Below are 25,665 nucleotides of genomic sequence, written 5' to 3'. Positions count from 1 at the left end.
CTTTGTCAGCTCTCTTGTCATCAAGTCTATCAAGTGTGTGGGGAAGCTTTGGAATGACCAAGAAACCTATAAACTGACCTGGTAATCCCAGGGAAAACCTGGTCTGCATTAATGATACTTGTAAAATAATCAAGAGAGCTTGAGAGATGCATAAAGCACCTTTGAGCAGCCTTCCTCAAATGTTCTCTGACACTTCAAATATTCAGTGCTCCAAAAAGGGGGAGGAGGGAAATATGTCTGCCATGAAAATGAATAGAGGGACTGAAATTATGCACCATACAACCACTGGACCTGCACTAATTTTATTAGTAACTAATACATTTCTTTGGATTTTCTTTTGCCTTAGTAGTTTGTCTCCCATTACCCTCAGTCTCTTTATTGCTCATGCTGTGGCCTTTAGACATCAAGAGTCTTAGTAGAAGAAATAAAACAGTTATAACATTCACCATGCCTGGCATGCTGACACAGTGAAACAAAAGATGAAGAAACATTTATACAACTTGAAATTGGGCTCTTTAGGCTGTTAACTAGTGAGCAGTCAGAAAGACTGCAGATTTTATAAGTAGACCTGATTCAGAGAACAAAAATCACAGAAAATAACACTTTCACTTAAGTACATAACTCCAACTGGTATTTTAGAGATATAACTTGAAAAGTCAGTGACATTTTGCTCTCAGTTACAGAAAAGTTACAGTTCACATATTTTGAATGCAAGACATGGGGCTTACCAGTCCACCTACATCATCATGAAAATATACAAAGAGTTTATGAACATAACAGAAATTTTATACTAGAAAAATTGTTAATTTATCTCCTCTTGAATCCATTTTCTGATTCATCAGAGCAGACCTGTATTTCTAATCTGAATACTTTCTTTTCAGTTGTTGTTGCAAAACACAAAAAAATTTGAAAACAAAATACACTTGCTTGACTTGGCAATACAGTTCACATTCTTACAGATGACTGTCTTATGCTTTCAAAGTCTATCAGATTTAGCTAGGCTAACAACAGACACTCTGCTTTTACATATAATCCTTCTGCAAATCTCAATAAACTCTTTGCTGAAATAATAGACATCCAGCTGCTAAACCCACAAGATAATTAAACATTCTATGAAAGGACATTTCTTTTTAAGCAGATTGAAATGTTATCAAATTATGACTCCCTCTTAGTTTGAATAATAATTATTCAAATGCTTTTTTCTTTTTAACCTTTTCTCATGTAAGTTCTCTCTGAGGCCCTTGGGCAATAGAAAAACTAAAAATGTAACTGTGGGATAGCAGAAGGCTATGTGAAAAAGGCAGGAAAAAAAGGCATTAAATAGTTACTTCATTCTCATTTAAACTCCAAATCTAGCTTCAGAGGGACTGTCCATAGTCTAAAAGTTAAGGGTAAAGAAGACTTTATCCTTAATTTATCAAAGTGCAAGATCACACTGCCTTTGACATAAGAATTGATACTTGCTATGAGACATCTAAGTACAATACTTAAAATAGGCCCCATTTACAGATCGAGAAAATTTGATGCAGTATAAAACAAGAGAGAAAGAAGCATCTAGGAAGAGAAACTTCTAGTAATTTCCAATAAGTCTATTCTCCAAATAAATACCTGAATGAGTTTTCTTGTACTGATTTGGTTTGAGTCTCCATTTTGACTGGACATATGAAATACTGCTTAATACTTTACTAACCACAGAGAAATTGAAGAAGGTGTGGTAGCCTTGCTTAAGAATGTGCACTTGAATTAATGCTGACAAGGAAATCCAAAGAGTTACAAACATGACAATTTATTTTAAAAAATCAACAACAACAAAAAACATAATGGGGAAAATAAGTCAACAATGGCTATTTTTAAAGGACTAGCAGACCATCTAGAACCACAGGAGAAGGATGTTTGCTATATACTACTGATTCCAGTCAAGATAGCCCCTCTTTCACTTTGGAAAGGGAACAACTCCCTTAATCACATATTTGGCTTTCTTTCTCCAAGTGTCTATATCTACAAAAATTACTTCTTGCCCAAAACCTACCTATTTATTTCTTTAAAATATGACTGTATGGTGTGCTACCACTCTAAGGGAGAGTCTAGCAGATGTTTTTGTTTTGCTGTCTCATCTTCAAGCTCCTTTTAAGGAGCTATTAGTCTTCCCAAATCCCCCAACTAAATTTATCAGCAGTTGTTTGCAGCCAAGAGTTAAGCTAAATTAAACTTTGAAATCCCTGTACAGTGTATCAGATGCACTTCTCTTAGGGGAGCAGAAAGTTCCAAATGTTCCACTTACCAAAATGTAGAAGAACTATGTTTTTCTCTATAGGTTTCTCAAAGCTTCTACATATTTTTCAAGATGACCACAATTTTCCTGATTTTATAAGAGCAGGAACTCAGCCATTGAAACAACTTTTTATTTAACTCTACATCAGGTATGCACTTGCTCTTTCCACATAGGTACATACTCTCCTCTACAGGTGTAGATTATGTAGGGAGGAGAAATGTATACACACACACACACACACACTCACTCTTAGGTTAAGGCTGCAGGCATGCTTGAGGCATCTGTTCCAGGAGACACCCACAGTGAAAAGGTATTTATCTACATCTCTCTCTCTCAGCATGTATGTATCCATTCCCCAGCCTTCATCCCCACACAATCAATCATTCCCGTGTTTGCTTATTTATAAGTCTCACATACTCATAAGTACTTACTAGAACAGATATTTCTCCTAGTCTTAGTGAGTAATAAAATACACAGTGCTTTAAAACTTTGTATGTCAATACTTGGTTAGCTTTGGTGACAATATTTGATAATTTCTCATTCCAGAACTGTATTCTTCTGTGGTTCTTCCATGTCAGAAGATGGACAATTATGTATCCTTACATACACACACACACAAAAAAAAAAAAAACCAAAACCAAAGCAAACATCACAACAACAAAAAAACCCTCAAAACAAAACCACAAAACAAAACATAATATGACAGTCCAGTATGTACTCTTTCTTATAAACAATAAAAAAGCACATGCATAGAATACGGATACTTAAGAAGAAACAGCATAAGAGACAAATCTTCTACCTGGTTTTGCCTTTAGATTACAATCTAAAACATCAGTAGTTTTCATCAGTCACTGATATCTAACAAGAGATCAGCACCCACATAGATTTATGGTGTCAATGAAACTCCTAACCAATTGGCCTTCTCTCTGCAAAGTAATTATTCAGTGCTACTAATTGATCCCCATCACATTGCAGTTCCTGAGAAAAGCTCTGGAACAGGACCATGGTGAAATCTCCATTAAAAACACCACGAGACTCTCAATGACAACTGTGGAAGATGGCTCGGACCCTCAAAAGACATCTGAGTTGAAACTGCAGCTCTCTGGATTTAAAAGCAATTCTTGCAAACCAGGTTACATTAAACTGGTGAAATAAAAACAAACTTCCTCTCCCATGACTTCATAGCATTTGCCCTGAGGCCAAATCAAAGATTTGTTCACAAAATCATTTGTCTATCTCTTACACCAGTTTTGGGGTTTATTTCAGGAGAGAAATTGTCTGTGAAAAGTGTGATTTCTGCTGTCTTTATTCCCATGGCTACTAGAAACTGCTAGAAAGGGAATTGGGCACATCACACAAAATGTCAGGTTAACAAATACCAACACAACAGCTCAGAGAAACAGACACTTTATCACACCTTCATCCTCCCATATCACACTAAAAGAAAAGGGAAAGAAATCAACAGAAAACTAGCCAAAACCATGAAAGGCAATCAAATACACCCTTCAGAAACGTAAGCTCATCTAAAAATAGTATGAAAGGTTAAGCAAGTCACTTGGTTTTACTTATAGCAGTAATAAAGGTCTTTGTAAGGGATTTGCACAAGTTCTGTGCTGTTACAGTAGCATCTGTCTCCTCATTGCTGGAGAAAAACCCTGGCAAGGATTTAGAGCATGTATAACCTGAGAGAGGAATCATCTGTCATTCCCTCAAAGGGCATTAGCAAACTTTAGCTCTCCTGGGAGAAGGAAGAGCCCCACTCGTCCCCCTGTCTCTTGTGAACACAGCTTTAAGCATTTTTTTAATATGCTTATGAATACAGGCTTATGAATAATGTTAATAATTGGAACAAATCTAGTTCTATTAAGAAGGGGTAAAAGAAGCCCAGCTGAAAAAAGACAATGTTCTGTGCAATAAACAGGGTGAATATGGTAGTAAAGAAGGGGTCAAGTAACTAACAAATCCTCTGTGTGAAAGAAATTATCTCTTTGCTCCACCCAAATGAAACTGCTGTCACAAGCTATACCAAAAAGAAAAGGATGGTCCATTTTGGATGATACAACCCCATGACAGGATGTAACAGGCAATTTCTTGTGCCACTGTACTGTGTGGTCTTATGTAAACAGTTGATTTGTTGGTGTTTCACTTGTCTGCCCTTTAACAGGAGAAAGTCTCTAGGCAGCCAGGCCATAGTAACAGAAGACATAGAAGCACGTTACCTCTGAGATCAACAATGTTTTTAGTATGCCCTGGTATTTGCTTTTTCCTTCACAAATTACAGAGCAGAATTGTCAACAGAAGTGCAGGAAAAAGAACTGAGATCATAAATTTCAGAGGCAAAATGCTGCCAACCAGCACATCACTTGTGTCTTACAAGTCTCTGCATCATCCACAAGCAAGTTATTAATTATCAATTTTCTGAAATATCTCATTCTTCTTCAAGACAGAAGCTTCTGTGTCCCAGTGAGATCAAAACTCAAAAGGCTCAGAAGGCTATTGCCTCTTACAAACAACCAACAGAATAACAAAGCCTGAGCCTAAAGTGCTGATGTATCTCTACCAAATGCATTGATGCTCTACTTCTATATTACAACTCCTCTTACCTACACAAGGCATATATACAAAGTTTCAAAAGCAATTTGAATTCAAAAAGGCCCTGCAATAGTATGATTTCTGCAAGAGATTGCCACCATGAATCTTTCGGGGAAGGAGAAACAATACAAACATCTCCAAGCAAAAAAGGTATAGTATGCCCATAATGAGGATCAATTCAGATGTGCAAAATATAAAAAAACATAAGTTTCTATAAAAATGGTTAGTCCAATAAATCTATATCCTTTTTGCAAATCATTTTTTAAGTAGTAGGAATAAACTTTTTCACTTTCATAGGAAAATAAAGAAATCCCTATACATAAAATTTTGAACAATGTGATGATTATCAGAAGGAATATCTAAAAGGAACTTGTAAGTTGAGATGCAGTGGAAATGGCAGGGGAAATATACTTCCCTTAGGAATATGCCTGTGACTCTTTCTTTAGTATTTTTTTCTCCTGAACAGGGGATAAAGATTTTACAAGAGATAAACTCAAATTTTCAATTTGACATTTACCTGAGGGGATCCCAGGTGAGTGCTGCTGGACGAGCTAACACTTAAATGTCTGTCCATTCTCTTAAGAAGTTTAGAACAGGTAGCCAGAACAAAGATTTCCTTCCTGTAGCCTTCCATTTAGGCAACCTAAAGATATAGAGAAGTGAAAGCACAGGAGAATTCAATATGGGTCAGATTCAGGCCATGAACAACATGGAGATATTCTTTTAGTGCAAATAAGATCATTTTGTGTGTATTTATTTATTAACAACTGTACTGATGCTGTTCAACTCCTTTCATCAGAGTGACTGAAGCAGCATTTCAGAATAATGACTTTTATTTACTGTCATTCACCTTAGCTGGATTCAAATCATCACTTTAACTTAAGAAGAGATCTCATTTACCAATTGTGTAAATGGAAGAACTGTTTTCTAATGAAATATTGACAATAAATAAACAGCTGACACCACAGTGCTCCTGTTCTGGTAATAGTTATAGACTTCCTTATCTAGCAATTTACATTTGAGATGTTGGCAGCAAAGCCCCAACTTGCCATTTGAGCATCACAGCTATAAAATTCTTCCCACTTGCTGTTAACCCAAGTTAACAGCATGGGTTAACCCATGGGTTAACCCATGTTAACCCACGACTCCTTTACAAACCTTTGACTTTTAAATCCATCTCACTGGGCACTAATATCTCTGAAATAAATTACAAGTGCATTAATTATTTTTAAGGGAAAAAAAGACAAGAAAAAGAGAGGAAAAAATAAGAAAAAATAAGTAAAAAAGAAAAAAACCCCAACAGATTAATCGAAGAATGACTATCAAAATTTGGGTTACCATAGGTTTCCAGCTGCTAAAACTAAAGTCCAATTTCCCCAAAAGCTGTTTACCCTGATCTAAATACTTTGACTGTTCTCCTACCAGCAGCCTAGTATCAATAGGAATAAGTAATGAAACCATCTTTCTGCTGTGCTAGTTTTTCTGGAATATAACCCCTGTGGTAATAATTACTTGGGGCTTATCCATCCCAGTGTGAACACCACCCAAGTGTCAATTATGACAAATGTCTGATACCCACAAGTGTCTGTTGTAAAGAAAACCAACTGTTTCCATTCTCTTAACCTTGGGGTCAGGGTTTCCCACTGGGACTAACAGCTTTTTTTCTTGCTGTAAATATCCATTTGAAGTTGCTAGGAGGTGTTATGATACACAGACCTACTCTTTCAGCACTTGCTTTTTTCTTCTTTGGTAATTTGAGCCTAACTCTCACCAGGGGTTTACACCTATCTCTGGGTTTTTATTTGTATTATCCCCTCTGGGTGAGACATTTTACTTTCTTTTCCACACCATTTGCAATACAAGCTGGGGAGTCCCCAAAGCCCACTGGTAGCATGGACTAGTAGTGACCTATTTCATACCTCTGGGGTATCTCTTGCAGCTATTTGCTATCTTCAGCTTTTGAGACAATTATCAGAGGAATGGAAAAATCAGTAAAAATGGAACCACTGAGCTTTGATCCTAGGAATACAGACTTCCCTCAGGCAAAGCCAAGAACAGGCCATTGAAGAGGAAATTAAAATTAGTATATACAAAACAAAGGACACTTTCAGTAGTATAAGCAGTGACAGTAGACATAAAAAAAAGTGTTTTGGAGGAATGTAATCACAAAGCAATCAGATTACACCTTCCCCTGATCCTATCCCAAATCACAACCATTCTGGCTCAGGAACTTCACAAGCTGGATGTGGCCTGTAGGAGTTTGATAACCTACAGTGGACCTCTCTTCCATGAATTTGTCCATTTTCCTCTCCAACATATAAAAGTGCTCATCATCACAACATCCTAGCAGACTAAAGGTTTAAGTTGGTCATCTGGAAGAATTTCATCCCTGAAAGGGTGGTTAAGCATTGGAATGGGCTGCTCAGGAAAGTGTGGGAGTAACCATCCCAGGAAGTGTTCAAAAAAGAACTGGATGTAGCACTTAGAGCTGGTAGTGTTCAGTCAAAGTTTGGACTTGATGATCTTGGGGGCCTTTTCCAACTTTAATGATTCTGTGATTCTCTTCCATCTTTAACAAATAAGGAAAATCTATGGGGAGCAAAAGATGGCTGGCTGCTGTCCTTGAAGACTGAAGTTGCTTGTCACAACACATAGCAGACATATGAGATAGCAGCAGGTCAAGCTTCTTCTTTTAAGGTGCTATGCTAGTGCTGTGAATATACCATCCCAAATTTTGGATACATTGGCTGATAGGAACATGGAGCACCTTATTAGTTGGATTACAGTTATTTATGTGTGGTGGGAAAGAGAAAAAGAAATTATAATGGGTGAGCATGCACAACTCTGCACTGTACATGTATCCTAAAGGGAAAACCCAGCCCTCATCTTTTTGTGAATGAACCTGACTGAGATGATAGTAAATATGCAACCACACTACCAAAACTGACAAGTGCAGTAACACAAACTTCCTCCCTAAATTCTACCATTTCATGTAGGTGAAATCTCAGGATCTCAGTGAGCCACAACTCTCCACACCTTCCAGCTTCAGGAGGATTTGTACCAATCACCTAGATGTGTCAGATTTTGATTGTATTCTTCTTACAAAAAAAAAAAAAAACTCCCAACAACAACCCCCACTTTAATTAATTAAATACTTGACATGTAACAAAGACCTCACCATATGCCCAGTGTGGTCAAAAATCTGCTTCTCTCTTTGTAAATAAGCCTTAGTAGGAACGAACTAAAAGGATAAGAAAGGATTTCCACTAATCAGGATTGCTTTCACATGGCTGAATTACACAGAAGAATCTCAATGACTGGCCCTGCTCTCCTTTCACCAGTGCACAAATGCAGCCATTCCAGTGGCACAGACAGAGATGGAAGTCACAGTCCATTAGCCAAAAAGACAGTCCTACAATCCTTATCCTCTCTAAGCTGCCAAAGGAAGGTTAAAAAGTTGTTCTGGCAGCTACCAAATGGAAATTAAGCATGCAGCTAACAACCATGAGATACTGGTATCTCTAAACCAGAATCTAACCCTGGTACTACACCAAGGGTTTATAATATGGGAAAGGGCAAACCCTTTCCCATATTATATGGGAAAAATATGTATTATATTATATTCCCAAAATATGGGAATGGCAGACCCCACATGATTGAATTTAGCAAACAGTATACAATGACTTATATTGTTCCAAAGGAAATGAACCATTTGGTTGAAACATCTGGACCTACAAGAGCCAGCTACTTCACACTGTAATTATCACCTGCTCTGAGCCAGGGTATGCACACAGCATTTGTGAGAAATTAACAACACTGCTGAAAAGTAGCATTACTCCCCATACTACTGCAGTACACTGAAAACTCAAAAACCACTACAGGAAGTGTAATAGGAAAAAAAATAAGAGAAGACAAATGATTGAATTAACCTTTGTCATGTTTGATTCAATAAAGCTGCCTCTTTAGAAATTATCTAAAGCTGATGGAGTACTTCCAATTTATCACAAAACTCAGCATCTAAATTATTTGGGCAGTAGAGAAATATTTTTAAATATTCCTATCCTATACATACCTCAATTATCTTTCCTCACTTCTACGATCAATTTATCAAGCTAGAAAAATCTGAGCTTTTGCAGCACCTACCTTTCCCAAAAGATAATTTCCATTATATCACAAAACCTTCGTTGCTTTTAACCCAAGAAATGTTGGGTTTGAGTGTTGAAACAGAAAAAAGTTGGGTTTTTTTTTACTCATAAATGTACTACAGATAAATGTAGTGCATAATCCTTTATAAAATGTTTTCCCACACCAGAAAAACATTAAATATCAGGAAACACGTCCCCAAATGGATTACAGAATGGCAAATACATTTCATAGGCATTTTTATTGTTGTTATTATTGCTTGGCAGAGTAAAAATAGAAGTGTCTTCAAAGGTGTCTTTCCCTGGAATAGGCAACTCAGCATAAAGAGAATTTATATGCTGAAAAGGTTACAGTCAATGTATTATGGCTGTATATATAGGATCTTTTCATTTATAATTCCCTGTCTCTCCCAAGAAAGCTCAGGTTGTAAATTTTTTAGACTTCTACAGCTCCTTGCCCAATGGGGCCCTGAATGCAGATTTTGCATGCCCCTGTAAGTATGAGCAATCAGAATTACACAATTGAGTTTGTTGTTGCCTGCAGGAAAAAAAATTTTCTGACTTCCTTCAAGGCCAAGAGGTAAAGCTGAATGTTGTAGCTTCAGGTGCAGGAAGCAATTTAGAGCTCTTCTGTTTTGTTTCAAGTAGTATCTGTCAACGCTAATGAAAGAAAAGGGCAAACTCCAGACCCTATCTTTGCTTTCCCTCACGCCAATGAGGGGGTTACATCTTCTATTCCCTTCATCAGCAGAGTCCCATCTCTCGAACTGAACTTCCTAATGCATCATGATCTCCCCGATGCCACTTTCATCCAATGTATGATTCATGGTCCTTTGCAAAACGGTTTCCCTTGCCAGAAAAACAGTAAAAATCAGGAAAAATGTCCCTAGATGGATTACACAATGGAAAATAGGTCTCAATGGCATTTTCATCGTTGTTATTTGCCTATTTGTCCCTTAACAGCTCACTTGTACTGCTTGCCTCTCCCCTTAACATTCAAGTTTCATGCGGACCATCAGTTTGCCAATGTAATGGGTTTTCACAGCCAGGGAAAGGTAAGCGCCAAGGATTATTAATAGCGTTCTTCTGTTAGTTAAGGGAAAGATAAATGTGACACCACCAACAAAACCCCTGAATATCTGATACCAGTGAGGAGTGGGTATCACCTGCCGAAAATAGAAAGAGCGACAGAGATTATATAAGTGGGGTTCCTACCCCGAGTTCCACCTCTTTTTGACCACCTCCCTATCTAACACCTTTTCAAGCGTGCTTACAAGAGATCCAAGAGGTAAGTAGCAAGAAAATGCTCAAATTTCCGCAGCAAACGTGGATTTACCAGCTCCGGGCAAGAAGCAGGATCTTCGCAGATAAGGGTATCTTCTATCACTTCGGCATCATTCCCCTTTCCATAAACAAAAGCCCAGAAACAAAGAGATGCAAATCTCTCAAACATTGAGGAATCGCTTCCCTCAAAGGAGACTCCAAATAAGAAGAATAGATCATTAAAAGGAGTACATAGGTGAGCTCATTGAAGGGGAATGAGGAGAAAAGCAGGGGAGAAGGTGGAAATGACGAAATTGGGAAAGGGGAGAAAGAAAGTGAACGAGAACGAGAGCAAGGACTCCCGAAGAGGTTTTACTGAAATAGCCAGCTGTGAACCAAAGGCAAGCAAAACCACAAGACTCAGAACACGTCTAGAAATTGCACGTCTCTTTCTGCACAGATGACTGTAAGCGATGGGATGAAGTTGCTCTCTTTGGTGTGGTCACTAGGAAGCTAAAGGAAATGGGTCACCCTTTTTGCAAAGGACCGCCGTCTTTCTGCTTCAATTGTTGGTGTGAGGGCTTCGTGCTGTTCAGGAAATTCTCCCTGGTTTGCTTTTGGCAAGGGTGGGCTGATTTCTACTTAATTTCTTTGGTCGTTTACTTAGTAACAGTATCATCATTCTGGTGTTGGTGGAACGGGGAGTTGATCTACACAAAAGTTTTGGTGCAGACAACTTGGAAATCCATGGTGTGGATTTTGCAAATAGTTCGGGCAGGAAAATTGGCAAAATCTCAGAGATAAAGGAAAATGCGTCATTCATCTCGCAGGGATGATGACAAAAAGATGAAGGGTCGAGTGAGAAACTGTCAACTCGTGCAACACCTTTTTTATTAGAATAACAGTATAGACTGCAGGTTGGTGGTTAAAAGGGTCTGGAAATTTGCTAGCTGTCCTTAAAGAGAGACACTGCTGAGGCTGGAGCTGGGCCTCAGCCTCTCCTCCATGGCAGATCCCAGCTGTCCACTTCGCAAACCCTGTGTCGCTGCTTTCACCTTTCCGGCTGTGGAGGGTAGACACGGCTTCTGAGCTGGGGGAAATGTTATTTACGCTCTACAGATGGCTCCACCTGATCTGAAGCCTCATTTTTCTGACACCTCTCACTTTTCGCCTCCACAGCATGATTAGGCCGTAGAGGGCTGACAGATCCGATGACGGTGGGAAAGCGGGGCAGCTCGCGCATCGTTAGGGATGCGGAGGGAGCCGCCCGGCTCCCATCCCCAGGACACAGACAGGGAATGCGCCTCTGGCCGCTTTGCTTGGCATGAGGCTACTTAAGCTGATCGGCGTCTGCCAGCACAGCGGGCAGCGCTGAGCATCGCCCCTGCCAGCCACCGACTCGAGTTACCCCCGAGGGCAGCCGTCCAAATGCGCTCTTGCCTTGTCAGCAGAGCGCGGCTAACACCGAAACGCGAGTCACCCGCCAGGAGAGCATCTTCACTGGAGGCTGGGCAGGTGCGTTCCTGTTTGTAGGGACCTAAAAGGAAGCTCCTGGCTCAACAACGGGTTTGTAAAAGATTCCTAAGAAAGGGAAAAAAACTGCGGAGACTGAGGCCCAACTCCTTTTCAGACCACACCGGTGCCGCACGCAGCAGAGCAGGGAAAGCAGAGGGCGATGTAGCATTGGGCCGGCGGGGTCTGCACTGGCAACAAGAAGAGATTGTCCTCTTTTCCCTCAGCTAAGGAAAGGTAAAGGGACATCAATTTCATAAGATAGGCACACTGATCTCCGGCAAATAGCTGCATATGTTGATGGGTCTGCACCCATCCTACGTTTAAAACGGACTAACAATAGGCTGAACGCTGAACTCCACTAAAGTAGGAGACCCCAATGCTCCGAGTGCTGTCTTTACTGCACCCTCCCACCTCCAGCTCCAAAAGAACGGGGGCTGCTGAGTGAGAACGACCCAAGCGAGAAGGCGTGCAGAGCTCTTCTGGGGGACTGCGGTTTATCTCGGTCCAGCATCCCAGCACTCAGCTCCTCTTTCCCTGTAGAGCAGGGAAGGATGCGTTCAGCCTAGGGAGAGGGACTTGGCTCCACCATCCATCTCCTTGTTTGTCCTTGGAGAAAACTAAGCATCTCTTGCATCTCGGGAAATACACGAAAAAAAGGAGGCCGGGGGTGGGGGGGAGAAGTTCCAACGAGAGAAAAACGTCAGTCCCTTCCACTATGAAGAGATGACCTTTAGGAAAGAAAAGGAGAAGAAAAAAAAGGGGAGGGGGACACCCCAATGTCACCTCCTCCTCAGTCCTGCGTTCAGTGTCATGGTAATGACTTACCCATTATAGCTGAACTTGGGCCATGGAAAAAAAAAAAAAAAAAAGGACAGGGCTCGTACTTTTAAAAGCACCGAGCAATTATTGACAGCACAACCCGAGGTTCTGCACAAGCCGCCCCCTTTTCGAGGCTGCTCTCCGGCGGCCCCATTCAGAGGAGAGGTGTGATTGTGGCAGCGGGACCGGGCCGTACCCGTCGATCGCGCCCGGGGATCTCGCTGCCACCACTCTGTCCTCCCCCGTCTCTCCTGGAGCAGCGATGCCAATACTCCTGCAGAGATCTGCCCTACTACTGGGCCCTAACCTTGGCTACCTCAGCCTAATGGCTCCTGCCCAAACTCTGAGAGCAAGTTGGACTTGCCATATTTTATGTGAAAAATGGGCACAGATTCTTGGAGAAAAAAAATAACCCTAGAAAACACATTACAAATCCTAAATGCTTTTTTTTTTTTTATGCGAACGGGAAGTGCCCGGTCCTGCCTGAGAAACCCACTACTGCACAGGAGCTCCTCACGAGTGTGTTGTCACCTCGCATCTCGTTTTGCCGTACCCTATCACGGAAGATTCTGCAGCATATTGTGCATTACAAACGGGATCTGTAGGATTCGCTGGGATGTGATAATTAATTCAGTGAGGAAGATGCTTAATATGGACTGGCCTGAAAGAAAAAAGGTCTAAAAGGAATATGTGTGTGAAGGGGAGGGGGAAGGGAGAAGGGGGAGACGTTTAAAGTGGTTGAACGATAAGGCAAATGTTCAAAAGCTACATAACATTTGCTTCCCGACCTCAAGAGTAGCTTGAAGCTTGGCATATGCTGCAGTTCCTTACTCATCACCGAATATAACTGGTAAAGCTCATTCTGACTTTCTAAATGAAAAGGCTCTGCTCTGCACCACTAGTTTGTCCACTGCACCCGAGGACTTGACCTTGGCAAAACTCTTTCTCCAGCCGGTATCACAGCAGCCTCTGGCACTGCTCCAGTAAGGCTTAGGCTCCAGCCTCCCAGGAAGCGACCCCCACCTGCGTCCTCCCCCACCCCAGACCCACAAAGGCATCCCCCGTGCCCTCTCTTTAGCTGAACCCTCGCGTCTGTGGACTACTTGGTGCTCTGCAAACGGGAGAGCGACAGCCCACAGCACTTATCCACGCAGAGCTATAGAGCTGGCACGGGTCCAGCCTTTCCCGGTGTGCCATCCCCACACAGCACTGCAGCTTTGGTCATATGAGCAGAAATGATGAGAAAAGCACTTTTTAATCTTTTCGCACTTGCTTCCCTGTTCAAACAGTTGCAGGATGGCTATGACTGACTTGCTCAGCGCTGAGGATATCAAGAAGGCTGTGGGAGCCTTTTCAGGTGAGTGCTTTTTTCCTATTTTTTTTTTCTTCTCTCTTTTCCTCCTTTCATCTTTTCAGGTTAGGATAGCTGTGCATTTATTTCAGCTATGAGAAGATTAGAGGGACTAGCTAGACAAAATTTCAAATGAGGATGTGTTTTCAGATATTCAATGAATGCCTCTGACAGGTTTATAAAGTACAAGGCTGCATCCTCAGCAAAGTTGTCCTGCACGTTACAGAGGCGAAATATTTATTTTTAAGGAAAGTAAGCAGTAACTGCAGAGAGACTTTGCTTCTACCGAGAGGATACTTTCAAAGGGAACAAACCCCTCGGCAAACCAAGCTGCATTGTATCTTGGTGTGGGATAGAGAAGTCAGCAGTGGATGTCAGCAGTTTCCCACTCATTCCTGAAATTTAGTTTCAGATGTTACAGAACTGCTGTTTCCCATTTCAAGGATTTATGAAACCACTCTGTACTTTCTATGCAGAGTCCCCGGGTGGGCTTTGCTTTTCGGGATGGACAGAAGGCAACAGTAGAGCACGGGTGCGGGTGCACTGCTCGACTGCAGGGGCTCCCTGCAGGTCGAATGGCTGCAGTGGTCCACACTCCCTTTTCACTCCTCCGGGTATCAGATGCTCCCTACCCCTCTCTTTCATCGCGACCCCCAAAACTGACAGCAAGCCCTCTTCGTGTTTACAGAGATTCAGGTAGTTAAGGTTGCTATCAAAGAAAGCCAGAAATCCTGCTCCGGGATGCACGTTATCCCCCCCTCCCCCAAACTACCTGGCTGACCGCACCATCCCGGGAGCCGCCTCTGTCAGTCCTGCTCTGTGCGATGACCTTCCCGAACAGACAGAAGAGCAGGACCCGCTGAGCCCGGCTCAGCTCACAAGCCGGAGTCAGAGGGAGCGACAAATTGCTTTGCTGGATCCAGCAGCTGTTTTACTCATTAGCTTCCATTGTTCTATGGCCATCCCCAAGTCCCGGAGCAGATGCAATTAGCAGCAACTAATGACAGATCTCAGGCAGATCACGGAAGACTGAGCCTCCTTAATTTTATGTAATAGGAAAATTTAACGCGGCGGGAATAAGAACGCATGAGGAAGGGAAAAAAAAGTCCACCGCACGTTTTGGAGGTCACTGTATGGTATTTCCAATCCACATCACAATTGTTAGGCTACCTGAGTGGGACAAAAGCGGGTGCGGTGAAAGGACAAGGGAGGTGGAGCAGGTAAACTCGGCTCCGATTTCAAGGGCTCTGGGTTGTTTGTTTTTTTCCTCCCCGGAGACAGCTCCTCACAAGGTCTTGCAGGCAGCGCGCCGCGCAGGACTCCCTTGCAGTGTCTGAGCTCACACACCACGATTGCACATTCCTTCAGCGGTTGAAATGGAACACTGGTTTCTAGTAAGTCTCCATGAAAAAAAAAACCACCAAACAAACAGTCAAACAGTGCTCTGAAACGCTTCTCGCCAATGCTTGAGCAAGAGCATTTTTGGGGTTTTTTTTTCCAGGGGTGGAAATGTTAAAAAGTGACAGCTATGTAATAGTCAGTCTGCTCTCAGATGTCTGTTCTAGTGTAAAACTTAGCGGAAAAAAAAATAAAAAAAAGAAAGCTTAAGGCACTAAGGTGAGACCAAGCACGTTAGACCTCAGCTCCCAAAGCTCCCAAGTCTATCACAGACTTCTTGTGTGACCTTGGGCAAGTCTCATCCTTCTGTAGCTCAGCTCTTCATCTGCAAAATGGATACATTGCCTTTGTTTATTTCCATTAGCACCTGTGAAGCACGGACGATTACATTGAGTACACTCAGCTCCTACCGCAGCTGGGCTCCACTGTTCCTCCCAGGGCAGGAAAAACAGCAGCATGGAAGAAAACCACGGGTATGTGTTGGTGTGTGTGTTTCAATGACTTTTCTAAGCAGTTTTCTTGTTCTTCATCTCTTATAGCGGCTGAATCTTTTAACTACAAAAAGTTTTTCGAGATGGTAGGATTGAAAAAGAAGAGCCCAGAAGATGTGAAGAAGGTTTTCCATATTCTTGATAAAGATCAGAGCGGCTTCATTGAAGAGGAAGAATTGAAGTAAGTAAAGTTACATCCTTTCTCAAATATCCCTGCTTTAAGGCTCTAATTTCCTGTGGGTTATTTTTACAAGACTCTAGGCAGTAACATACAGCTGAAACTCTTGAGTATAGTATTTGTGTGCTATGCCAGTTTTTTGCTGAGCACATGAGCTGAAGAGTGTTGGAGATAGCCAGTTGCCACTTGGATTGCAGGATCCCTGAAACACATGAATGGTCAATACCTTACAGGTAGTTCTTCAGCCAAATGCAGTTTCAGAGTAAAGCACTTCTGAATGTTAAAGAAGGTCAACAACAGAAGACACAACGCCGGATTCCAACTTGTGTCTCGAATCAGTGGTACAAATAGATATGAAGTGTAATTGTTCTGTGGGAAAAAAAAAACAAACAAAAACAAACAAACAAAAACTCCAAACAAACGTTCTTTTACTTTCTATGCCTCCTCCTTAGGTTTGTCCTGAAGGGCTTTACTCCAGAAGGAAGAGACCTATCAGACAAAGAAACGAAGGCTCTTCTGGCTGCTGGAGATAAGGACGGTGATGGTAAAATTGGCGCTGATGGTATGTAATTAGAGGAGTAAACTTTGACAGTAACAACCGAATATTACCCTTACACACAAGAACTGAGGAAACCTAGGAATCACTGGGGGCTGTGACCTTCTGAAGGACACAATTTGGGTTTAATGAAATGCCAAGTCCCGCTCCATTTGCTGCACCTTGCTCGGAAGCGTTAGAGGAAGAGGAGCCGAGTTGTGACACTAGAGGGGGCAGGAGCTCACGGAACCCGGCTGTGGGTCGGGCACTCCGCAGAGCAGGACTAAGCACCCAGCCAAACTCTGCTTCACTTACTGTAATTTGTCTGTTGATAGCAGGGAGTGAGGATCAGGACACTGCGAGTTCAGAGACCGAGGCTTGACTATAAAGCGTGGAAAGAATAAAAGCTCAGCGCCAGCATTTATGCTCGATGTTTAGTTAGCAGGAAAGTAATGACTTTGCATGACTTAGCAAAGCAATGCTCTTAAAATTCAAAGTACACCCATTTGGCTACAGAATTTCTATACAATAACAGTCTATCTAGCTTATGCTAGTGTTTACGTGGGTCTTAACACCTAAGAAAGCTTGTCAGTCCCTTTTACTGCATATGAGATATACAAGAAAAAAACTTTTCTTCTCACAGCATTGCTTAAAAAGCTAGTGCTGTTTTCTATTCCCCCTTGGGATGAATCAGCTTAGCCCACACACAAAATTTCTCATTTTCCTCTTTTTTCGGAGGTGACAGTGAATGAAACACACTGAAGGAGACAAGAAGAGATGTAATTCTAAACTAAAGCTTTCCTCATTGAAGGAGATAGAAGTTTGTGGCCAGAGTATTAAATCACCTAGAGAGCAGGCAATTGCTAGGGTTTTGACATATCAATAAGCCATATCATAAGTAGAAATCTAAAAAATACCTAAACCCTCTCATATCTCTCTGTGTTACTCAATCTCTGCAATTTAAAAAAACTGTTATCTCAAAAAAAATAGGTCAATTAAAAGAGAAGTAAAAAGCAAAATTAACTAACACAGTCTCCCAGCTTAGAAGACAACACACAAAATCAGCCACTGACATATCAGTCAGGAGATGCACACTGGCATATCAGTGACTATGGCCATGTCCCTAGACCAAAGCCTCTTAATTTCTCCAATCATCACTTTATAATGGTTTAGGTGAAGCTCTTGCTGAACTTCAGCAGTGCTGCTGAATCCAGCGTGGGTGTCATTTCTTGAAACTTCATATTCTTTATTATACAGGTCTTCTTTATGCACACTAAAATTAGTGATAGTATTACTAAAATCACTGAGTCAGTTTTTCAAAAGAAAACTTAATTCAGGTAAGTAAGCTTACAGCTGATCCACCAGCCTCATAACAGATAAATTTTCAGCTATTCCAGAAGGCTGCAAATCAAAACTAGTCTTAATTGGAATAAAAGAACAATATTGCATAATGATTTTGGCTTGTACAAGAAAATATAGCATTAACCTTCATATTTAAGATTACCATAACTTTTCCTTTGAAACAGTGCCTGAAACCCAGTACATTGTAATAAAGCAATATGAAATGCCTCTTTTCCTTATCTCTTTCTTCTGCAGCTTTTACTGTTCCCTAACTTTGAAATGGAAATACTCTGTGTTTACACTTGATAATGAGAAGAGAATGATGTGCTTTTTTCTTTTGATTCTTCTGACCATATCCCTACCATACAACACTAACAGTTTCTTTTCCATTTCTTAAATTGACTTTAACAGCCAATTTTTACACCAGAAAGGCTTGAAATACATACAAAAGTTAACAGCTGAGACTGACCAAAGGACAAAGAGGACAGACACTTCCCAGCTTTTCCTTTGGCCCATAAATCCAATCCAATAATATAACTGCATATGTAAATAAAACGTAAAGTCACAAATTTACATCCCATTCATATGCAGTATTGTGATGCCGTATTTCTGTTGCAAACCAATTTTGCTTCCCTGCAGCTGAATTGTCAGGCATCACCTCCACCCCTTGTTTCAAACATCAGCTTCCTAAATAACTATACAATTGCAAACAAGCAGCCTTTCACAGAGGTTAATGTTAATTCTCCTGATGGCCCTTGAATGCTGTCCCTCAGGAGCCCACAGCAGTTGTAGGAACTGATCTTTAGGGATTTTTAAAACCACAGAGATAACGAGCTCAGATGTATCATCACAAACATTAATCCCAACCCAATCAGCCTTCTTCTAGCTGGGGTCTCACATTACAAATTTTCTCTTTTCTTTCGATTCTTCTTTAAACCTTTTCTCATTTCTGCAAGACCATTCAGCTCTGAAATAGTTTCAGCAGTTTACCTCTTGTCCGATCGGTTTCAACTTGTGGCCGATAAAGCAGTTTCAAAGAGCTGAAAACTTGCAGCCATTTCCTGTAAGACCTGATCATCTTCTGTGCAGTGTCAGACCCCCTCCACATTCCACCAATGTGGTCAGAAGATGATGAATCTGAAAAAAATTGCAGGTCAAGACCAGGTTACCTCATAACACAAGCAATCTTATCTTCTAGATCGGGCTGAAAAAGGTTGCTGAAGTAGCTCTACTAGCTTCAGGAAAATAAGAAAGATGAGGAAAAAAAAGGAAAATTTCTAGTCATAATGTTGTTTTAAATCTATTTTGTGTATTAGCATTGGACATGGAGATCATGCCTTTTAGTTTCCTGATATTAATAGACTTGAGAAAGTACATAGAGAGCTTTCAAAGATCATGCACTGTGGGCAGCACAATCCAAATTTTTATCCCTGTAAATCAGAATGTTGTAAAAATGTGACATTAAACATGCAAAATAACAACTATTAAGTCATGACCTTGCCAGGTGAAAGCCATAATAACAACAACAAAAAATATTTGGAATTCCTTCTTTTCTTATCCAGCTTTGTCCTCTTCAATCTTCTAAAATAAACTAGCATAAGTCATTACTTATAAAGTTTCCTAAACAGATTTGCTGTTGTAAAGAAAATGTAAAAACCACAATCTGATGAGAGAAATCACGAGCCTACAACATGTCCTCTGTAATCATGTCTGTCATTTCAGTAAAATACTAGAGGGCATGCATTAGGCTGGTATATAATACTAAACTGTACTGAACACAGTGTCCTCTCCTTTTAAGTCAGAGCTCTGACACAAAACAGATAGTAAATTATTTTACAAGACAAAATGGTCTAAATCCTTGCAATTTAAAGCCACTATTTGTTCAAAGAAAGACATAATTTTGTTTGGAAGGGTAACTCCAACTGGAAACAAGGATGTAGTAGATCACAAGGATTCCCTCACTAACAGGCCAGAGGCAATAACCATTTACAAGGGAGTGATATACCCTGCCTGATCTCAGAAGTTTTGCATATATGAGTACACTTTGTAACAATGCTTCTATAAGCCACCTGTGGTTGGAATAACCTTCATACAAAAATGAGTAGTGAACTAATTTAGAAGATTATTCAACTGGAACATCTTTGAAATATTTAAAATACATTGAAAATCCTGGGAAAAGTGAAATTGTTGCAATCACTCAAGAAGGAGTATTTTATGGTTTGCTGGCTATCACAAAGTACCTGTAAAATATATTGCTATTAAGTGATAATGGCACAATCAAAATGTATTATAGAAAATATTTGGCTGCAAGTCTGAATAACCTTTTCCAAATATATTCTGTAGATACAAATTATCATAAAAGGTATTTAATTTAGCTGTAATAAGTATGACAACTTGTTTTAATGGTATATGCATAGTTAGTTTTCCCTTTTGGAAAGGTTTGATCCATTACAGTTCATGTTTCTCTCTGCAGGATTTATTCACACAAAGATTTAATAATCATGGCCTTTCTCCTTTTCTGACCAGAATAGCTGGGGTTTTTAGCACAAGCACTTCATGTTATCTCTTAAATTCAGTTTGCAACACTTTCAATCTACGTACCCACCATGTACAGGATTTATAGGTGTTTTGTGTTAAGTAATCTGCATCACTAATCCTAATTTGGATTTACATCTTTCAAAACGATGGATAAATTTGGAATTGATTTAAACCCTCTGACATTTTTTATTTCTCAGTCTGGTTTGTCTGCATTTGGCAACATATTTTTTGGACATGCTATCAAAAGTGCTGTTTGCACACAACAGTCAATTAAGATCTCACTTGGTTAGAGTTAAGCATTTTTCAATGGAACACCAGAATATTCTTTAAAATGCCTAATTTTAATCTTCTATCTTTTTCAATTGCCAGACTTTACTCTTCATTATGTCCAACTTCAGTATTTTTTTATTGAGCCTTACAGACAACTCCCTCTCCTATTTGCCATTTTCCTCTCAGCTGATTATGTTAAACCCATAAACCACTCTCTCTGCATATCCTCTAATCCCTTTATCATCTTTGTTGCTCTTCTTGGGATTCCCTCCAGTCTGTCATTTTCAGTGCTCTGAGGCACATACAACTGTGCAACGCATTCTTGTGTGTAACTCTTCCAAGGTTAGATGGAGTTAGGAATTATAACCAGTCAGCCATTCACCAGGACACAAATGTGCCTTTTTCATGCTTTATCTCCCTGCTGAAATGCAGTATATATATTAAAGCATAGAATAACCCTAAATTGCAGATAGATACGTTTACATAAATATTATGGATGTATCACTAATAAAAGCCACAGGGTAAAATCCTGTCTCTCTGACACCACAGGAATTTTTCTCATTCTTACAACACAGTCAAAATTACATAGGTTGGTATTAGCCTTCTGTTTTTGTAATCTGCCATTTTCACTCAATTTACAATTACAAAATTGAGTTTAAATGCAATATAATTATAATATGGGACACAAATACTTTGAAAGACTCATTAATGATTCTCTTTGCCAATCTCTGATATAAAAGAAATTTATCTCACTGCAAGATTAAATTTCTGGTTCTTGCCTTCATCCCATTGAGATTTAGAAATAACTGAGAACTAATCAAGTTCTTTAGATAAATAGTGGTGGAAGTCTTACAGTCTGGCATGTATAGCATTTCTCCCTTATTCTCAAAAAATCCTTTCATTTCACTGTAAGATTTCCCAAATCATACTTTCCCTTTAATTAACTTGGATTTCTTTATTCTTCTGTTAATGTGACATTTCTGCTGCACCAGTGACTCTGTATTCATTGTAATATGCTTCCTCCTTCTTTAAATTTTAGTTTTTAAAATATTTTAAAAAATTCTTTCCTTTCTCCAGAATTTGCAACTATGGTGGCTGAATCATAAAGGCTTTGACCAATGCAAACCCTTCACCCATCCTTCACTGCCCAATTCCAACCACCTCCTGCTGACTGCTTTGGCTCCTGTTCTATTTATTTATGTTATTTTATACTCCAGCTCTGTTCTCTGCAATCCTGCAACTCTGTAATTGTGCTGAAAGACACTGTTAAAATAATAAAGGTCACATCAATCTGGGCTTTCTTCTCTCTCACTACAACTTGTTTCTTATTTCATGTAGGCTTGGCACACGCTGAGAGAAAATGTTACTAGTTTTTTTGCTGACATCCCTGCTGCTTTATCCCTAGCCAGGGTAAAGTAGGAAGAAATTTTAAAAATTATTTCGGATAAAACACGCATATAATGAGTCATTCAGTCCAAGTCCTGAACTGTGGCAAAACTGACTGCATTATTTTTAAGCCATCCCTGCTAAATGGATGCATACTCATAGCCTGGAAAATCTCTAGTGATGGAAAATCTCTAGTGATGGCAATTACCCAACTTCATTTGGCAGTTTGTTCTCTCAACTTAATCAGTGTTATAGCTAAAAAGTATTTCCTAATATTTAAACTACATCTCCCCTACTGCATTTTGGTGATCAGTAAATTGATTGTCATCTGTATCATTTGTTAAATTTGCCCAGTGCTGGGGGATTTTTGGATAAAAGCTTTGACAGGAATATCAGCTGGTGCCAATCATACATGAAGATAACTTCATAAACTATTAAAAAGCAGTCACTTCGGAAACACAGGGTATGCTTGCTAGCAATGTTACACAACTATCTAGGGCAGGAAGAATGGCATACTCAGAAGAAATAACAATATGAATTTCAGGAAAGAGAACACCAAGATTCAGGTGTGACGCTGCAGTTGATAATCCCACTGTAAAAACAGTAAATCAGAAAATCTCATCCAAAAAAATTTATTCTAAAACTTTACCAGATAAGTGAATATCTTCTTTGGAGTTACATATAGGAAACTGAGACTTATGCTAAGGAAATGATTAGACAAGAGTAAGCCTATAACAGAGCTCAATACTTATTTCCCAAATCCTGTTCAGCCACTTTGGCACCAAGCTTACACTTTTTACCTGAGTTGTTGGGGGGTGTTTTGCTTTTAAGCAAAGACAAAAGCAGGGGGGAAATCTTTTCAGGCAACATCTCCCCCACATCTTAACAGAACATTGATTATTACTGCAGTAAAAAGGAAGGGTATTTTCCATTTCTGTATTCCAAATTATTCCCTGCAGCAATAAAACCTTATTCAATTTAGACTTATTATCACCAATTTAGTGGAGACAACAAGATAAGGCTGAAACCCTGTCATCATCACACTGTACAGAACACCATCCTCTGCCCCAGCGATTACCCAATGCTACTCGGGAAGCCAATAAACGTTCCTAAAGCCATTTTAGATCCTCACTCTGTAGTAACTCGCAAGGAAGACTTTTTGCTGAAGATGCTGTGCGTTCAAAAGAAATCCTTTGGTTTTGCACACTGTATATACGGTTCTGAAGGATGTATTGATTTTTAAGTATTCTAAATAAAGCAAATGAAAACGGATTGCAGTGGAGCGAGTTTATTTCCTGCTTTTTCTCGGCAGCTGCTGACCTCGCGTGGCAATAAAGCCTCATTACAGGAGCACGCAGAGATACCGAAAAGGCATCCGGCACCCCGCTACTGCAGCAGCCAGAATGAAGGACCAGGGAATTCGAGAACCGACATAAAAGCTGCTGTAAAAACAAAGCCCTTTATAGTCCCTTTCTATTCTCTGAAGCTGCAAGGATTTGTATTTTAATGCCTCACTGGATGGCACAATAGCTGAGAGTTTATCCAGGGCTTTAGCAAAAAAAAAAAAAAAAAAAAAAAACCTAAAAACCAATAGAACAAATAGCAAATAAATAAAGCCACTAATGAGTCTAAAAAATAATTACAGTAGATTACGTGAAATAAATAAAGTTACAGCAGCATCAGCAGCATGTTTCACTAGCATAAAAGTCTGAATACCCCAGTGATCCCTGCTTCAGTCCTTCTTCATGTTGTTACCTCAATCACTCTGGAACAAGCAACAGCGCCTAATTTGGCCTGAAAATTTTCAGCCATATAGTAATGGAGAAGGTGAAAAGAAATGTCCTTTATTTTCAAACTGAAAAACTTGCAATGGGTAGAGAGACCTCCAAAATACCATCTCTACTTTTCATGCTGACAGTATAAGATATTCCAAACCTGCATTTGATTGGTTTATTCAAATATGCAACTGGTATACTCAGATCCTGTATTCTGAGATCTTACACTCTGAATTCTCAAAATCTCTATTTAAACACACTTTTTTTCCCCCCAACTGCATTTTCAATTAAAAGTTCAAATTTCAATATGCATCTATCACAGAAGAAAAGAAAACTCAAATACAAGTGTAATATAAGTAAATTTCTGCCCAGAGAAAAAACTACTGTTTTATCAATTGCCATCAAACTACTACTTTCCTTTCACTGCTGGATCTTCAATATTTCTCTTAGACTCTTATTTTCCCACACAAATTTCTTCCAAATCCTCTCCAAATCTTCAACTGTTTCATTTCAAAATTTTAAAAAATTCATAATTTTCCTTTTTGTTGGATGTTATCTAGACATGACTCAAAACAGAACAAACAAATGCAAAATTTGAAGTTACAATAAAATATAAAACATTTCATATACAAAATAGTAAGTTATTTATTCTCATATTGCTCTTGCTATAATGTCTTTGAGACTGTCACAAAACCACTGTAAGGCCCAAAGAAAGCAGAATTTGCTACAAAATTTAATCAGGCTTTCTGCACAGTGTGGATTACAGTATGCTTGAGAAATACAAAAAATCCACACTACCCTGCAATTTACTGTTTCATGAAGAAAGATGTTTTAATTTTCAGATGCATAAACAAAGGAGCAAAATTACATTTCTCCAAGAAACATTTACCTTAAATTTCTTAATTGCCATCTTCCTTGCTCTGAACAGTAAGTGCTCCATAATTTTTTCCCTGTTGTAATACAGTAGAAGTTATGAAAGGAAAAAAAATACTTCAGCCATCCTGTTGAAGACAAATTTTTAAATAATCAGTACATATCCTTTACTTACATTCATATCCAATGGTTTGCAATGAGACACAATTGAATGACAAAAAATATAGTCACTGCTTGTTCAAACTGGTATTTTGTATTGCTAGAGAAGAAATTGCTTGCTCTGAGCTACAATTCAAGAGGAAGAGGAGCCAAATCCTCAAGTCATAGCTGAACCATCACATCCTGACAAATGGCATTAGCATTTAACAGAAAGAGTTTGCATTAGCAGACTGTCACCAACTCTTAATATTTCTCCAATCACCATTTACCATTACTAAATCTTTAACCAACAAATGCATAATTGTTTATGCTTTAAGGGTCCTGCCAAGCTCTTAATGGAGTTTCATGGATCAGCAATTTTCCACATGTCTTATTTTGGGAATCAATGGACTGGAGGCCATAACACCTGTTCACCTTGCAGAAGCTGAGCTAGGATTTATATTTACAGTCTATCCACCAAGTCCTGAGATCAACACTGCCTAATGTCCTGCCATTGCTTCCACACATCCTTCACTTTATCAATGTAAAGATTGTTTGCTTGCTTCTTTTGCCTTTTCTAACTAAACAAAATGTTTTTGAAGACTGGTAATAGAGTTCATGTTTCCCTTTCCTGCAACACACACACAGTTTTAGCAGAGCCTCTGTGCTAAGTAGCTAAATATTAACAACATTCTGTTCAAAACAGAGTTAATATTGTTATGGAATTACAAACTGCAGCATTGCACAATATTTGCAACAAGTCTTGTCTTAACAAAATAACACCAAAA

General features: G+C 39.6%; 2 protein-coding genes across 4 annotated transcripts in view; one reads left to right on the top strand and one right to left on the bottom strand.

Moving 5' to 3' along the window:
• NCF4 (neutrophil cytosolic factor 4) overlaps positions 1 to 15,896 on the bottom strand; it is a 38,582-nt gene extending 22,686 nt beyond the window's left edge. For 2 of the 3 annotated variants that reach the window (XM_077178541.1, XM_077178543.1), the window contains exon 1: positions 14,727 to 15,896. Coding sequence is in view for 1 of the 3 variants with exons in the window: in XM_077178543.1 (XP_077034658.1) it covers positions 14,727 to 14,743 (17 nt within the window). In the remaining 2 variants the exon portion in view is untranslated. Of the gene's footprint in view, positions 1 to 5,381; positions 5,508 to 14,726 lie in introns of all 3 variants that reach the window. The other variant, XM_077178540.1, reaches the window with a different exon arrangement.
• On the top strand, positions 13,374 to 23,363 carry PVALB (parvalbumin). Its single transcript, XM_054631580.2, has 5 exons — positions 13,374 to 13,453; positions 13,893 to 13,960; positions 15,892 to 16,024; positions 16,474 to 16,583; positions 21,783 to 23,363. The coding sequence occupies exons 2-5, from the start codon at positions 13,900 to 13,902 to the stop codon at positions 21,809 to 21,811; spliced, it is 333 nt and encodes a 110-aa protein (XP_054487555.1). The 5' UTR covers positions 13,374 to 13,453; positions 13,893 to 13,899; the 3' UTR covers positions 21,812 to 23,363.
• Positions 23,364 to 25,665: the final 2,302 nt, after the last annotated feature.

This window comes from Agelaius phoeniceus, chromosome 5, assembly GCF_051311805.1.
Source record: "Agelaius phoeniceus isolate bAgePho1 chromosome 5, bAgePho1.hap1, whole genome shotgun sequence".
In the NCBI taxonomy this organism is placed as follows: Eukaryota; Metazoa; Chordata; class Aves; order Passeriformes; family Icteridae; genus Agelaius; species Agelaius phoeniceus.
The sequence above is the reverse complement of the archived record's forward strand: the minus strand, read 5'-3'. Positions and strand labels throughout refer to the sequence as shown.